At 32.9% G+C, this 14772-nt stretch overlaps 2 protein-coding genes across 3 annotated transcripts; both read left to right on the top strand.

Moving 5' to 3' along the window:
• The first annotated feature begins 1477 nt into the window (after nucleotides 1-1477).
• LOC120072600 (Ribosomal protein L17 family protein) lies at nucleotides 1478-5328 on the top strand. The gene is made up of 6 exons (XM_039024998.2): nucleotides 1478-1660; nucleotides 1738-1792; nucleotides 2276-2326; nucleotides 4405-4496; nucleotides 4582-4659; nucleotides 4914-5328. The coding sequence occupies exons 1-6, from the start codon at nucleotides 1605-1607 to the stop codon at nucleotides 5059-5061; spliced, it is 480 nt and encodes a 159-aa protein (XP_038880926.1). The 5' UTR covers nucleotides 1478-1604; the 3' UTR covers nucleotides 5062-5328.
• Nucleotides 5329-8982: 3654 nt separating this feature from the next.
• On the top strand, nucleotides 8983-12649 carry PGSIP1 (plant glycogenin-like starch initiation protein 1). 2 transcript variants are annotated; one of them, XM_039025285.2, is made up of 5 exons: nucleotides 8983-9053; nucleotides 9584-9693; nucleotides 10196-10378; nucleotides 10454-11082; nucleotides 11322-12649. In XM_039025285.2, the coding sequence occupies exons 2-5, from the start codon at nucleotides 9647-9649 to the stop codon at nucleotides 12347-12349; spliced, it is 1887 nt and encodes a 628-aa protein (XP_038881213.1). In that variant the 5' UTR covers nucleotides 8983-9053; nucleotides 9584-9646; the 3' UTR covers nucleotides 12350-12649. The 2 variants fall into 2 exon arrangements, with proteins under 2 accessions (XP_038881213.1, XP_038881214.1); XM_039025286.2 differs by lacking the exon at nucleotides 8983-9053 and having other exon boundaries at nucleotides 9458-9693.
• Nucleotides 12650-14772: the final 2123 nt, after the last annotated feature.

Here is a 14772-nt window from a genome sequence, read left to right as displayed (position 1 = left end):
GACCTAATTCACTTAAATACAAAGTAAATAATAGTTGTAAAAGATTTCCCTTTAATTTATAAGAAGCCAACAAAGAATAAGTTCCAAATTAGCCAACAAAGGATGTAAACCCAAATTGCAAATGATGCTAAAAAAAAAAACTCAAAAATGCTTCAAGCCACCAAGATTTTTTAATGCTCACATAAAACTTTGTATGAGTTTTACAATTTGGTTAGATCAAATGTAAAATTCATTATTAAATAAATCAATTTTCAAACACATGAATCACATATATGATTAAAATAGAGTACTCACGTTATTTAAACTTTAATTTTAAATGCCTTGAAAATATGTAGATAATTCAAGTGGGTCTTTAACGTTCTTGATGTTCTAGTGAACCAACTCCAACCTCTACAAACATTTCAATGTTAAAAACTCGTGCTCATAATGTGTTATAAAGTAGAGAGGAGAGAAGAACAAACATAAGAACATAAGAAGAAATGGAGAGAAGAAAGTTAAGAACATATGTGTTATACTTAATTGAGGTGTGTTTTCAAATGATCTCTACAACCTCTATTTATAGGGTTGTGAGAATGGTGGTTACGATAATGAAACATAAAGTGAGGACAAGATAATTATGAGGACTAATTGAAGAGGCTAATGGATGAGTTTTAACCTATGAAGGTCATGCATGGACATCTATATAATTATCATATTTATAATAGTTATTGGTTTTTAGTTTTTGTAAATTAAGGCATGCAACACCATTTTTACACCTAATATTTTATTTTTATTTACTTTACCATTATTTTAAGTTATATTTAAGTTAATACAAATTTAATCATCATGGCTAATAAATATTTAAACTTTCAATTTTAACTCTAATAAGTCCCTTAAAAATAGTACTAAACAATCATTTTAAAATGTCTAACAAATATATAAACTTTCAATTTAGTATCTAAAAACCTCATAAAATATTTAAAAAAATACTTAAAAAGTAACCGTTGTATTAGACAAGAAAAAATATTTTTGTTTCTCATTGAAGCTCAATTTATCAAATTTGTAACTAATAGTTACTATGTATAAGACACACAAATTGTGATTTTAGGATTTAGAATATATTTTTTTAAAGTTCAAGATCTATATATGACATAAATTTAGAAGTTATTGGGCGAAAATTATAACATTATATAAAGTTGTGTCCCTAACATGAAATTTTGAATATGACATTTGTGTGTCAATTAGTTATATTTGCTTTGATGATATTATATGACTTGAATATTATAGTGACACATCTAAAATTAAATTTATATATATTCCTTAATTTTTTCACTGTGTAAATCATATAAAAATTTAAAAGAAAATATGCTTAATTTTTAAAAACAAAACGGTGATTAAACGCAACCATGCAATGTAATTTTATATATAGTAAAAAAAGAAAATTAGAAAAAAAAAAAAAAAAACTAAAATTAGGCTGAGTACGTGGCTTTTCTGGTTGGGCCAAGGTTGAAGCCCAGACGCTGCATTTTCGGCTTCGTCTCCTTCATTGCATCAAAAACCCCGAAACGAAACCTAGGGGTTTTTCATCTTCTAGCTCAGTCTTTGCTCTCTATTCGCCATTAACGATGACGAAGTTCAGAAAGCTTGGTCGACATACGAAACACCGGATGTCCATGCTCAGGTTCCTCATTTCTTCCAGGTACCATTAATTACGTTTTATGTCCCAATTTTTTAATGTCTTTTCTCTTCTTCTGGCAGAACAATGGTTTCTCAGTTGGTGAAGCACGAACGTATTGAGACTACTGTTGCTAAGGTATTCATATCCTTCATTTCAACCCCCAATGACTTTCTTCTTATCATCCTGGGATCCCGATGTTCAACTTAGCTGAATTTTGCTTTTCCGAGTGATGAAATTTCCCTGTATCACAATGGTTACTAGTTTTATTTTTTTAAGAGGTAAAGTAATCAAAGGTTTGTTGCATTGTAAATGCGATATGTCTGGAGGTTTGAGTTTGATGTATTGTATTGCCTAAATTGATCTTAGATTTTGAATTTTTTTTTTCCCCTCTTATACTCTGAATTTACAGTTTTGCGATAGTTAGATATATGTTATTTCTTTCCCCTTGGTTTGGATCTTTTCTGTTCTTTCAGATTTTAACAACTAGCTTGTGTTGAAGGATGTGTATCATTCCTTGAGATCAAATAGATATTTTGGATTTGTAACATCAAAACTATTATGAATTTTATGACCTTATTTTGAACTTATTAATGCCTTTTTCTGCCAACCTGTTTGTAGGCTAAAGAAGTTCGGCGGCTTGCTGATAACATGGTTCAATTTGGAAAAGAGGTCCGTAGAACTTTAGCTTTTTTATGTTCCTTCTCAATTTGTTACCTTTTTTCTTCCTCTTCTTTTTCTTCTGTTGGGGAGGCTGCGTTCTGCCTTCAAAATTTGATATTAGTTGGATTCTAAGAAGCACCGACACTTCAGTTTGGGTAACATGTTTGTGGCCGATGTGTATTAGACACTCAGACACTTATTGGACACGTACTAGACACTTGGTAGCACAATAGATATATTTAAATATCAGTTGTGCAAAGTGAATATTAAATCTAACATTTGTTAAACATGCTTGAACACTTGTTAATTAAGCATACTTAATAGACTCAATATTATAGGAAAAATAAATAAATTTTGGGTAAAAGATGCCTCAAACTTTTTTTCAATTATACAAGTCCATAAACTTGTTGACTTGTGAATTTTCATATTGTATAAAAAGGATGTATAGTTTTAAAAAATGCATATTTTAATAAATGTGTCCTCTTTGTGTTGTAAAATATGGCCTGTTACTGTGCGAGTGTCATGTTGTATTTGTGTCTATATACATCCATGCATGTTAGGTTGGATTCTTTGTCAATTAGATTATATATGAAATTGCACTTAGTCTTAGGATATTAAATTTGTTGATAAAGGGCTAATTCATAAGTAAAAAACGCACCTGGTTCAAGATTAGCGGATCTTAAATTAGTAACATGTAAAACTTCAAGGTAGAGAAAAAGGACAAGGCACGGAGGTCAAGTTTGCAATTCAAGAATGCAGGAAGCAGATGATGGCACTGGGCATGGGCTTGGTAAATATGCTTGCGGGCGAAGGAGGAAAATTGGATATGGCCTGCCACCAACATTGGAAGCTAAGCCAAATAAGAAAGAGGTGTGTCCAATTAATAGGTTAGACCACTGAAATTTTGGCAGAGGATGACACCTTTATTTCAAATGCTTCTTACGTCAGTCGAGTAATCCTCAAAAGATGGAAACCAGAAATTAACAATGGGATATCGATACGAGAAAGAAAGATCTTCAGAATGAAGATTAGTTGGAACCATTTGAAAGTGAAGGAGCAATGGTTTGAGGTTCGCTGGATGTTGAAATTGAAGTGGCTTTGCAATTTGAGAGACATACTATAATATTTGAATTTAAAATATAATGGCTCTGCACTACACAATGGTGAATGCATTTGGTTCTGCTTTTGCCTACTCTTGTTTGCACGAAGGACGCTTTGTCATTTACTTCAGACTAACAGACTGGGATCTAGAAGAAAAACAACGAAGTCAACCCACTAATAGAGTTGGTGTGATAGTTTAATAACTCTATTATGCCATGATTGTGTGCAAAGACAGTCTTCCTATGTTTTGTGTCTACAATGGTGCACTCCAGTAGGAGGCACAGGAGGATTTGGTTCATCTGTTTTGCCGGTTTGCTCGGCACAGGAGGATTTGGTTCTTCTGTTTTGCTGGTTTGCTCACTGCCTTTGTAGTTGCCGGCTGAGAGCTTTTGGAGTTTGTTAGATTTGAAATAGAGATGGTAAAGACCAGATTTAGAAGGTGAGTTTGCACTCCCTTTCATTGAATGAGCATGGTAGAGCTTTGTCGTCTGTGGCAGGCTAGTTTCTTTATTGTTTTGTGGGGTATTTTCATATTTGGATGAAGAGGAATAATAGGATTTTTAGAGAGGTGGAGAAATTGAGTGATGATGTTCAGGAAGTGGTTAGATTTAACGCCTCTTTGTGGGTGTTTGTCCCTAAGTCTTTTTGTATTGTAAGTTTGGTCATATTCTTTTGGACTCTGTGGTTATTGCCAAAGTGAGTTTAACTCAATGAGAATTGACATGGCCTTCTTTACTAAAGGTCCGATGTTCGATTTGCCATCTCCTCAGTTGTCGTTATAGTCAGATTCCCTTTCCTTTTCTTTTCTTTTCTTTTTTTTTTCCTTTCCTGTGTTGTGGCTAGTGTTTTTTGTTGCCATCTTTCATATTTCTCCGTGAAAGTATGGGTTTTTTTATATAAGGAAAAAAAATCTTTCGTCACTATTTGCTTTTTGATTCATAAAAGATGAGCATGTTGTGACTTATTTTGTTTTGTTTTCAATCTAGGGCACACTTTGTGCTGCAAGGCGTGCTGCTGCATTTGTAAGAGGCGATGCTGTCCTTCACAAACTATTCACAGAAATGGCTTATCGATACAAGTGAATCCCAAATCTATTAGGCTCTAGGCTCTAGTTCATGCTTTTATTTATGATTATTAAATTGGACAGATATCATGTTTAACAGAGATAGAGCTGGTGGATATACAAGATTTCTGCGGACTCGTATACGTGTTGGCGATGCTGCACCAATGGCTTACATAGAGTAAGTGCTTACCATCGGCATCTGCTATATTTCTCCAGTAATACAACTGTAATACATGATCAATAGCTGATGTATTTTTCTCATAATCGGTTGTAAATAAATCCTGCTGGTGTAATTTTTAATTGACTATTTGTCTGTTGATACAGATTTACTGGTAGGGATGGAAACAAAACAATAACCTTTTTGATAACCCACTGTTCATGAAAGTTGAATTGATTGTATTAATTCGTAATTTCTCTATGCTATTGATACAGATTTATCGATAGAGAAAATGAGCTCAGACAGTCAAAGCCTCCAAATCCTCCACCACCGCAGAGGGCTCCATTGGATCCATGGACAAGATCACGGCTTAGCAAGCAGTTCGCACCACCCAAAGAGATCAAATCTGACTCCGAAATCTGATACTTCATGTTCAATAAGAAGGCCTTTTTCCCCCAGAAGTTCATCTAGCCACCCCCATCCAATTTGTTTTGCAAACTTCAGTTGTAAACCAAATGAGTATAGACACTGCTTTTACATGTATTATCTTTACATGTTTATGCTTTCCCTCAAACAAAAGGAGTATTTTTCAGCTCTCAAAGTTCCCCATTTCTCGAGAATTCCATATACTGTTTTATCTATAAAACATGACATCGGACCTCAAACTGATAAAGGCCGAGTCTCTCTCAAGTCTCATCTCAACTTATTCAAAATATATATGCTTTAGGTGATTTTGGTTGAATATAGGTGAGGACCAAGGATGATGGTGGATTGTGCATCTGGAGTTGCAAATTCCGATCTTGTCGTCTTGTTGACAGCCAGCAATTGCTTGATGGCTTCAAATATTTTGAATCGTGTATGATCTACCATAGATCTACTATTCCTATTCATTATTTGATACATGATTAAAAATGAATACTCCTATTCATTATTTGGTACATCATTAAATAATGTATTTATTTATTTTGTGGACCTCACATAATTATTGAATGCTATGCTATGTTAGTGTCCAGCAAGATAATATGAAAAATATTATAATACTTAATTTTCTCTCTCCGATCCATGCCTCCACGTGCATGCATTTTATGTTCATGTGTCAAATTCTCACACAGGTAGCCTGAAACTCACCTTGCTTGGTTTGGAGGCAAGGCAAATTGGTGATGGTTGGTTCGCACAGGGAAGAAGGAAAGGGGTCAGGTTTGTTTTCTTTTTCTTTTTTCTTCTTTTTTCAAAATTTGCTTCATTTATAATTCTTTAAAGTCAATGCATTTATCCCTATAATGTGTATTCTAGATATGTCAGTACTTTTAGTGAGGATTTCTTCAAGGGGTTTCGACATAAAAAGGGTTTTGACATAAAATACCTTAAAATAGGGGCTATATGTCTTTAACTTTTCATTTTTTAAATTACAATTGGATTTTGTTTTTCACTAATGTCAGCGGTTATTTACAATTTAGGTCTTAATCCCACACAAATATATGTATATATTATATAATATAATATAATTGTGATTCTCTCTCTTGTTTCTGTGAACTGTGAGTCATATTTTAAAAATATAAACAAGTTTTAAAAGTTTATTAAGCTTTTATTTAGTTTTCAATTTTTGGTCAAAACTGTTTAAAATATTTTTACAAATTAGACAATAAAACAAATGAACCCGTTGGTTATAAGCTTAAATAAAAATAAATAAATAATAAAAAAATCAGAGGGTTCTCAAGTTGGATTATTGGTAATTAAAATTTGTTTAACAAAGTTTGAGAGAGAGAGTGCAAAGTGAATGAGAGAAAAGAAAAAGTTATGATTGATCTTTTCTTTGTATACCGGCCTGTCCAAAATGGGAGATGGGATCCAGCTCTAATATTCCATCAGGTCAGATCGGCTAATTCCAGTGTTCTCTTGTGTGCGCCTGCCAAGCTATTGATACATATGTTGTCGGAGCAATCAACGAGTTAAATTCGTGCGTATGATAAGGCACAAAGGTGAAATAAATTGAATTCAACCTTCATTCTCTATTTGTTTCCCTTCCGGTAAGGTCTATGAAGATGAAATAAGGGATGCATTCAATCCAGTGGAATTAATTCCTAGAATGGAAGAATTGCAACTTGCAAGAGGCTCGATCAATTCCTAGAATGGATGGTACAAAGTCCTCAAACTTTTCATATTTTTGGAAAACTTCCAATTATCGAGGAGACGAAAAGTAATGTGAAGGACCTTCGTTTTATTTTTATAGGACGAAAATGTAAATGAAACGAAATTGTATGTTTAGAAATCAAAATGAATCGATATCCAATAAAAATTAAAATTTAAACCAAAAAATGAAAATCCGTGCAAACTTGGTTGATATAAAAATTGGTTGAAATTGGATGAAAAAAGAACAATGAAACGGGGAAGCAAAGCTCCTGAGCCACTACATCTCTCACACAACACTCTCCAAACTCTGCCTTTCCCTTGCTTTGCTTTCAATTCAATCTTCACAATTCCATTTGTGTCCTTCTCTTAAATAATAATAATATTATTATTTTCTATAAATGGGAAAAATAGAAAGTATTGGAAAAATTATGCAATACGTAGCGATAGGTGCAAACAAACCCTCTCCCACCACCATGCATGACGTTCATCACAAACAACCTCTTACACCTTCCACGTCTCACTCTTCACTTCATCTCATCATCTTTTTTAAAATTTTCCAAAAATATTAAAATGGCTACAAAATAAATTAATTAACTTACAAATCTACTGTCTAATACGTTCTTGACATCTTCGTTTTTAAAATAAATTAATTGAATATAAATATCGAAAGTTTTAGATTTATTTCACACAAATTATTTTAAGTTTATGTTTACACACAAAAGGATTATATCCTGAGCCTATTAGGGGTGGGAGGGTCTTATCATTATATTTTAATAACTAAAATGATTTTTTTATGCTCATATAAAATATATTGAAATTGAGGGTGGCTCGAACCATTGGATCTATGGTAAATTCGTTTATGGTAATAACATATAATAGAGAATCAAACCATCAACTTTTAGAATAATAATTAATGAATGGTAAGATGGATGAATGTATATAATCATGATATAGAAAATAGGATGAGAAGTTGGTTTGTACATCTTTGTAGGATTTTTTTTTTTTTTTTTAATGAGATATTGACTAAGATTAATTATCATTATTAATGCTATGAGTTAGGTGATGAAAGTGCCCTTTAAACCTTATATCAACCAATCATCTCCAGTATTACTTTTTCCATAAGAAATAATTTAAATTCAATATATATGTATATACAATAAGTGGGTATTTTTTGTTTATTTTTCCAATATATATTTTTTTCATCTGTGAAATTAAATTAGGTGCTGAAGTATATATCCATCTCATTCTTGAAGTTATATGCCAACTTATTTTGGTCAACAGCAAACATAATAATCAAAGTTAGAAAAATGAAAATGAAGGGCAATCTAATTCCCAATATACCCACACATTTATCTAATTTCCCAATCCCCACTTCAAAATACTTTTACTTTCTACACAGAGTGAGCTTTCACTTTGAAGAAAATTAGGGGAATAAAGGGAACTAAAAGGTAACAAATTGCAATAACTGAGTCTTGCTTTTGAGATGAATATAATAAGAAAAGAGAGATACATTGAATATTGTATTAGTTGGGGTTAATTAGATGAAATATATGCATCTCTGGTCCTAAGTTCAAAGATGACATTCATAATCACTCAGACTTGGTGAAAACTATTCACTATTTTACCCAATCTAACAACTATTTCCAACAATATCAAGGCAATTATATATATATATATATATATATATATATATATATATATATAAATCTACATACAAATGTCTTTCTAAATGTAAAGGAACGTAATAGTAAAGAGCTTAGATGGAACGAGTTCAATCTATAGTATCTTTTACTTATGATTTAATATCCTACAAGTTTCTTTGACATCCAAATATTGCAAGAGCTTAACTTAACAATAATTGGTATGACCTTCCTCCCTAGAGGTTTAAGATTCGATCTCCCATCCTGCAATTGTTGTACTAAATAAAGTATTGTAAGATCAGAAGGGTATCCAGTGAGAATATAATGAGAACAAAACAACTAAAAATACAAAAAAAGCAACCACAAGCAAATGGGTGTTTTGAAATATACAATTTTTTTTTTTGGGTTTTTACTATCCACATTGCATGTTCTAATTGATATTACTTTATTTTTTTCAAAGAAAAAAAAAGTTGGTGACAGACCCAAATCAATTGAGAAAGGAAATGACAATTTAAAATAGAAAATGAATATTCATGTACAAGTAACTTGACATGTCTATATTCACTCAGCCGCCTTGCTATGTCCTTAAACTCACTCTTCACATTTTCCCCTCTATTCAACTGACTTGAACAACTTCTTTCTCAGGTATTGTCTCTCTCCTTTTCTAGCTTCTATGGCTTTCAAACTCATAACACTTTTAGTTTCATTGGTGTTCTAAGACTTGAAATATGAATTTTGAGAATATAATTAGAAAGTGGATAACAAAACAAAATAAGAAAAAAAATCAGATTTGAAAGTATTATTTATAAGCTTAATTTTCAAAAACCAGATCGTTATCGAACTTGGCCTACATTCCTAGGTTTTTGCCTTTTTACCCATAAATGAAGTGTTGAGCATGTTTCCTTTTCAAGTTCAATTCTTTTCCTTCTCTATGCTTTAAGTCATCACTGAGTTGATTGACAACTTTTGCTTAACAACAACCTCAACCACTTCTCTAACTACTGTTCCTTTAATCTTAATTATTGTGCATCATCATATTTCCCAGTTTTGACCACCTTTTTTTTCCCTTTTCCTTTCTGAAGTCTATATATTATCTGGTTTTTCCTTCTGCTTTGGCTTCTGAACATCTTCTTCTTTCACTTGGGATATTGATTCCATTAAGTTTTTTTTTGTAGTTTCTTTTTGTTTGTTTTGTAGAGCAAATGTTTCAGAGCCATTTTTGTGTGTAAAAAGAAACAATGGGCACCTTCCCAATTGAGGCCAGACATAGATTATCTTCATCAATGTAAGTTTTTCTTCACTTCAAAGCATTGTTATAACAATCATAATCCAATTGGTATGAGTTTGCATTTATGGTTTATTTAGCTTCATAGCTAAAAACTTGGGATCCTTTCCAACAATAAGTAACAATAGACATAAAAGAAACTAGAGCCATAAGTTATATTTTCATGACCATTTATGATTTGGGTTTTTTCTAGAGACAAAGTAACCTCCATGTGTTCTTGGAGTAATATTCGTCCATATGTACAGTTTTCTATCGACATTCCATATTGAAAGTTTGACATATGCCAAGGATAAACTAAATTTCTATATTTAATATTCTGTTCCTTTTTGTGATTTCAGATTTGTTTTTGCTTAGAAATCAACTTTCCTTTCATTTTCAATCTTCAACAGGATCATTCTTCTCTATGTTTTCTCTAGCAAACTTGTGATATTGTTTTCATTTTCCAGCCTTTAAATGCTCTGACATCAAAACCATATTTCTTTATGATGACATATTCCAAAAGAAAACTGCAAAGAAGCAAAATGAAAGATCTGGACAAGCCCTTCAACTTATCAACTAATGAAAGATTTTCAAGATGCAAGCTTCCTCTCTTGAAACTTGTTCTTCTGTTTGCTGTTTCTGGCACTTTTATTACACTTTTATACTCTCCAGAGGTGAACAACCATATATCAAACACAGCTTCTGGGTATGCTTTGCTCTCTTTTTGCTGTTAATTCTGCAGTTTGTATATCCCAAAGAGACCAAACTTGTTTATTTGCAGGCCAAAGTTCGTTAATAGATGGATATGGGGCGGCCCGGATCTTCGGTATGTATCTCGTCTCGATATTGTTTGGGATGATGTTGTTGAAGTCCTTGAGAGGTTAGGAGATAAAAAGGAGTATCAAGGAATTGGACTTTTAAACTTCAACAAGAATGAAGTCATCAATTGGAAGCAGCTCAATACTGATGTAGAGTACACAGTGTTGAATCTGGAATATGCTGAGGAAGATGTGACATGGGATTCCTTATACCCTGAATGGATTGACGAGGAAGAAGAAGCTGAAGTTCCTATTTGCCCGTCTTTGCCAAAGCTAAGAGCGCCAGGGAAACGGCTTGATCTGATCGCTGTCAAGCTTCCTTGTCGAAATGAGGGTAATTGGTCTAGAGATGTGGCTAGACTGCACTTGCAGCTTGCAGCTGCTAGTGTTGCAGCCTCTGCTAAAGGAAACTATCCTGTCCATTTGCTTTTCATCACAAAATGCTTTCCGATACCAAACTTGTTTACGTGCAAGGATCTCGTTGCACGGCGAGGAAATGTGTGGCTGTACCGACCCAACTTGAATGTGATCAGGGAAAAGATCCAGCTCCCAGTAGGTTCTTGTGAACTTGCACTTCCCCTAAAAGGAAAAGGTCAGTCCATGATAGAACTTTGCTCCACAATCATGATAGATAACAATGACACTACAAACTCATCCTTTTACAAAAGACTTCATGTGAATATCTTTCCTATGATGAAATGCAGTTTTGTTTAAGAGAAGTTAGGAAATCTTTAACCCCAAATGGAATTGAGCTAAACTTGAGCTAAACTGAGTATAATACTTATCAGCAATAATTCTTTCTCTTCTTTAATAAGTTCTCTTTCAAAACAGAGGTTGCTTACTCAGGAAACATGCTCCGAGAAGCATATGCAACAATTCTCCATTCGGCTCACGTTTATGTCTGCGGTGCGATAGCAGCAGCACAAAGCATTCGGATGTCGGGGTCGACTCGGGACCTCGTGATACTCGTCGACGAGACAATCAGTTCCTATCACAAGAGTGGCCTAGAAGCTGCAGGATGGAAAATAAGGATAATCCAAAGGATCAGGAATCCAAAAGCAGAGAAAGATGCATACAACGAGTGGAACTACAGCAAGTTCAGGCTATGGCAACTAACAGACTATGACAAGATCATCTTCATCGATGCCGACCTTCTAATCTTCCGAAACATCGACTTCTTATTCGGAATGCCAGAGATCTCAGCAACAGGAAACAATGGCACACTCTTTAACTCAGGGGTAATGCTTATAGAGCCTTCAAATTGCACCTTCCAACTTCTAATGGATCACATAAACGAATTTGAATCCTATAATGGAGGGGACCAAGGATACTTAAACGAAGTATTCACCTGGTGGCATAGAATCCCAAAGCACATGAATTTCTTGAAGAACTTCTGGATGGGTGATGATGAAGAAACAAAACAAATGAAAACAAGGCTATTTGGGGCAGACCCACCAATCCTTTATGTTCTTCACTATTTGGGAACAAAGCCATGGATGTGCTTCAGAGATTATGACTGCAATTGGAATGTGGACATAATGCAAGAATTTGCAAGTGATGTTGCACATCAACGGTGGTGGAAGGTCCACGACCAAATGCCAGAGCTCTTGCAACAATTTTGCCTGCTGAGATCGAAACAAAAGGCTCAACTGGAATGGGACAGAAGGCAAGCAGAGATTGGGAATTACACAGACGGCCACTGGAGAATCAAAGTAAAGGACAAGAGATTGAAGAAATGCATTGACAATGTATGTTCTTGGAAAGGGATGTTGAGGCATTGGGGGGAGACGAATTGGACCGATGATGAGTTTTACGTACCTACGCCGCCGGCCATTGATTCTGCCGCCCTCTCTGCTTGAATTCCTTGCCACCATTTTTGACGATTCTGGTTGATGGGGGTCTGAAATCTCATCGTGTTCTTGCTTTGTGTAGAATGAAGGTGGGAATTCTGAAGAAAGCTAAAAAGATCTAATTTTTTACCCCATTTTTATACTGTATTTGAAGTGGGTTTAGGGTTTTAGTTGATTTCATGAAGTTGGTGGCTTTTTAGGGTGACTGAGATCATTTCATATTTGGACACAGGGTTCATAGTTTATCTCATGGGAAAGAAGAAGATCATTGTTATTAATTTTTTTTAATTACAAGTTTTAGTTATTGAAGTTTCAAGCTTATTAAACATAAGTATAATTTTTTTAAAAAAATAAATGCTCCTAACTTCTAATTTGGGAAATTTTCAGGAAAAAATGGCAAATTATTTATCGAAATAGCAAAAAAACATTGATAGATACAACATCTATGACATAGTATCAATAATAGACTTCTATTAGTGATAACTGATTGACACTGATAAATTTCTATCAATCTCAATTAAAAAATATTAAATGTTGTTATTTTATGTAAATAGTTTCCCTTATTTTTCTATTTTTAAATTTTTCTTTTTAATTTTGTATCAATTGATGTTTATAGTTTGAAAAGTATTTAATAATTTATTAAACATTCACTATCATGTCTAATAATGAGATTTTAAAATCTTAATCTTATGGTCAAAGCAAACACAACTCAACTTTAAATCTATGAATATGGTAGAAAAGTGAAAGTGATTGACGGCCGTGTAGAGCTAGTTGGAGGGAAGCTCATACACACCGACTAACGGAGGATGGAATCACATATGTCGCATGACTCCAAATTATGTGTTAGCGATCAAAAGATATGTGGTCGGATGACAACAAACTCTCAAGTGTATGGATATGAAAAATGTGGTTTTAAACGAGCTTCAACCTCGTTTGAATATTAGTTGGCTAAACCTAAACTCTGCAATTTGTTGGTTGGATTGTCAACATGTCATCTCCTTCTTCTCTTGTAGACTTGATTGTCATTATCACTCTCCATCGGTGACATTTATAGTCACTTAGTTGTCTCAAATTAAGGACCAAGGAAAATCATTAGTTTTATATATTAAGGAATGAACCATTCTTTCTATATGCCATAAATGCACAATCTAACCATTTTGTTCTAGATGTGGGGGATGCACAACATTGTTCATCTCAACTAGTCCATCTTTCCAATTTGGGTGCGTATAAATTTGTTTATCAAATGAAATTCGTTAATACATGAATGAACAACATTGCTATCAACAAAAATATTTGAAAAAAAAAAAATGAAACTTTGAGAATATGATGATATAGTTCAAAGAGTGACAAAGAAGAAGGTAGATGAACACATGACAAAAGAAAATGGAGAGGGTAGAAAGAAAAGAATGAGATGACACGTCGGTATTTGAGCATGTCCGAGAGGTGGGTGCGAGAATAGAGATAATTTTTGTTGATCCCATCCCCTCCATCAATTTAACTTCCTATCAGGTTTTTTAAAACCTCAATGATAAATATTTATTTTGAAATATTAGGTCAAGTTGATATAAACCTCAAACTTTAAGTATCAAGAGTGTCTAAAAAATTATTGGGTTATGTTGTGTTATTTACCATTTTTAGATGAATTTTATGTTATTTATAATCTAAATCTTATCTTTTATACTCAATATGAATGCAAAAGGACCGTAATTTACTTAATTTGCTACATTACTAAAGGGATCAAAATATTGAACTATCTGATTATGAGTTTTGATATATTAATGATACATCTAAAATATAAACCTAATGCTAATGTCTGAAATAATGGTGGGATAAAATTAACATAATTAAAAATTATATATAAAATTTAGATATTGAATTAAATTACAAATTTGGTTCCTATAATTAGAAGAAAGTTATAATTTAGTTAATATAATTTTAAAAGTTAATGACTAGGTTGGAACCTTATGATTTTGAGAGATTTCAATTCATAACGAATTGAAAATAGATTACTTTGTTTGTTATTATAAGAAAGATACTGATTTTAAAATTCGAAGTGATTTCAAATCTCATCTTTACTTGAATTTTTCTTTTTGGACTAGAATGCTCAAATTTTATAGGATCTAAAAGTAAATTACTTAATTAAACTCACTATATTCTAATTTTCAATAACACATCATATATAAAAACCCATGTTAATAAATTAACTTTTTTTTTTTCAATTACCATCCAAACACAAAGTTTCAAATACATTAATTTCAAATGTTTCTCATTCCAAACAAAATAAATTTTCGGATTTCAAATCACATGGTTTACCAAACCATTTCTTAGACTTTCTCGTATCCAAATAAAGGGTAAAATTTAGTCTTTTTGATTTTGATAAATCCTCATAAATGGTTTATATGATTTGATAACCACCCACAAAAAATCTATAC

The sequence above is a fragment of the Benincasa hispida genome, chromosome 3 (genome assembly GCF_027475165.1).
Source record: "Benincasa hispida cultivar pf3 chromosome 3, pf3_genome.v1.1, whole genome shotgun sequence".
Taxonomy (NCBI): Eukaryota; Viridiplantae; Streptophyta; class Magnoliopsida; order Cucurbitales; family Cucurbitaceae; genus Benincasa; species Benincasa hispida.
This window is presented reverse-complemented; position numbering and strand designations above follow the sequence as displayed.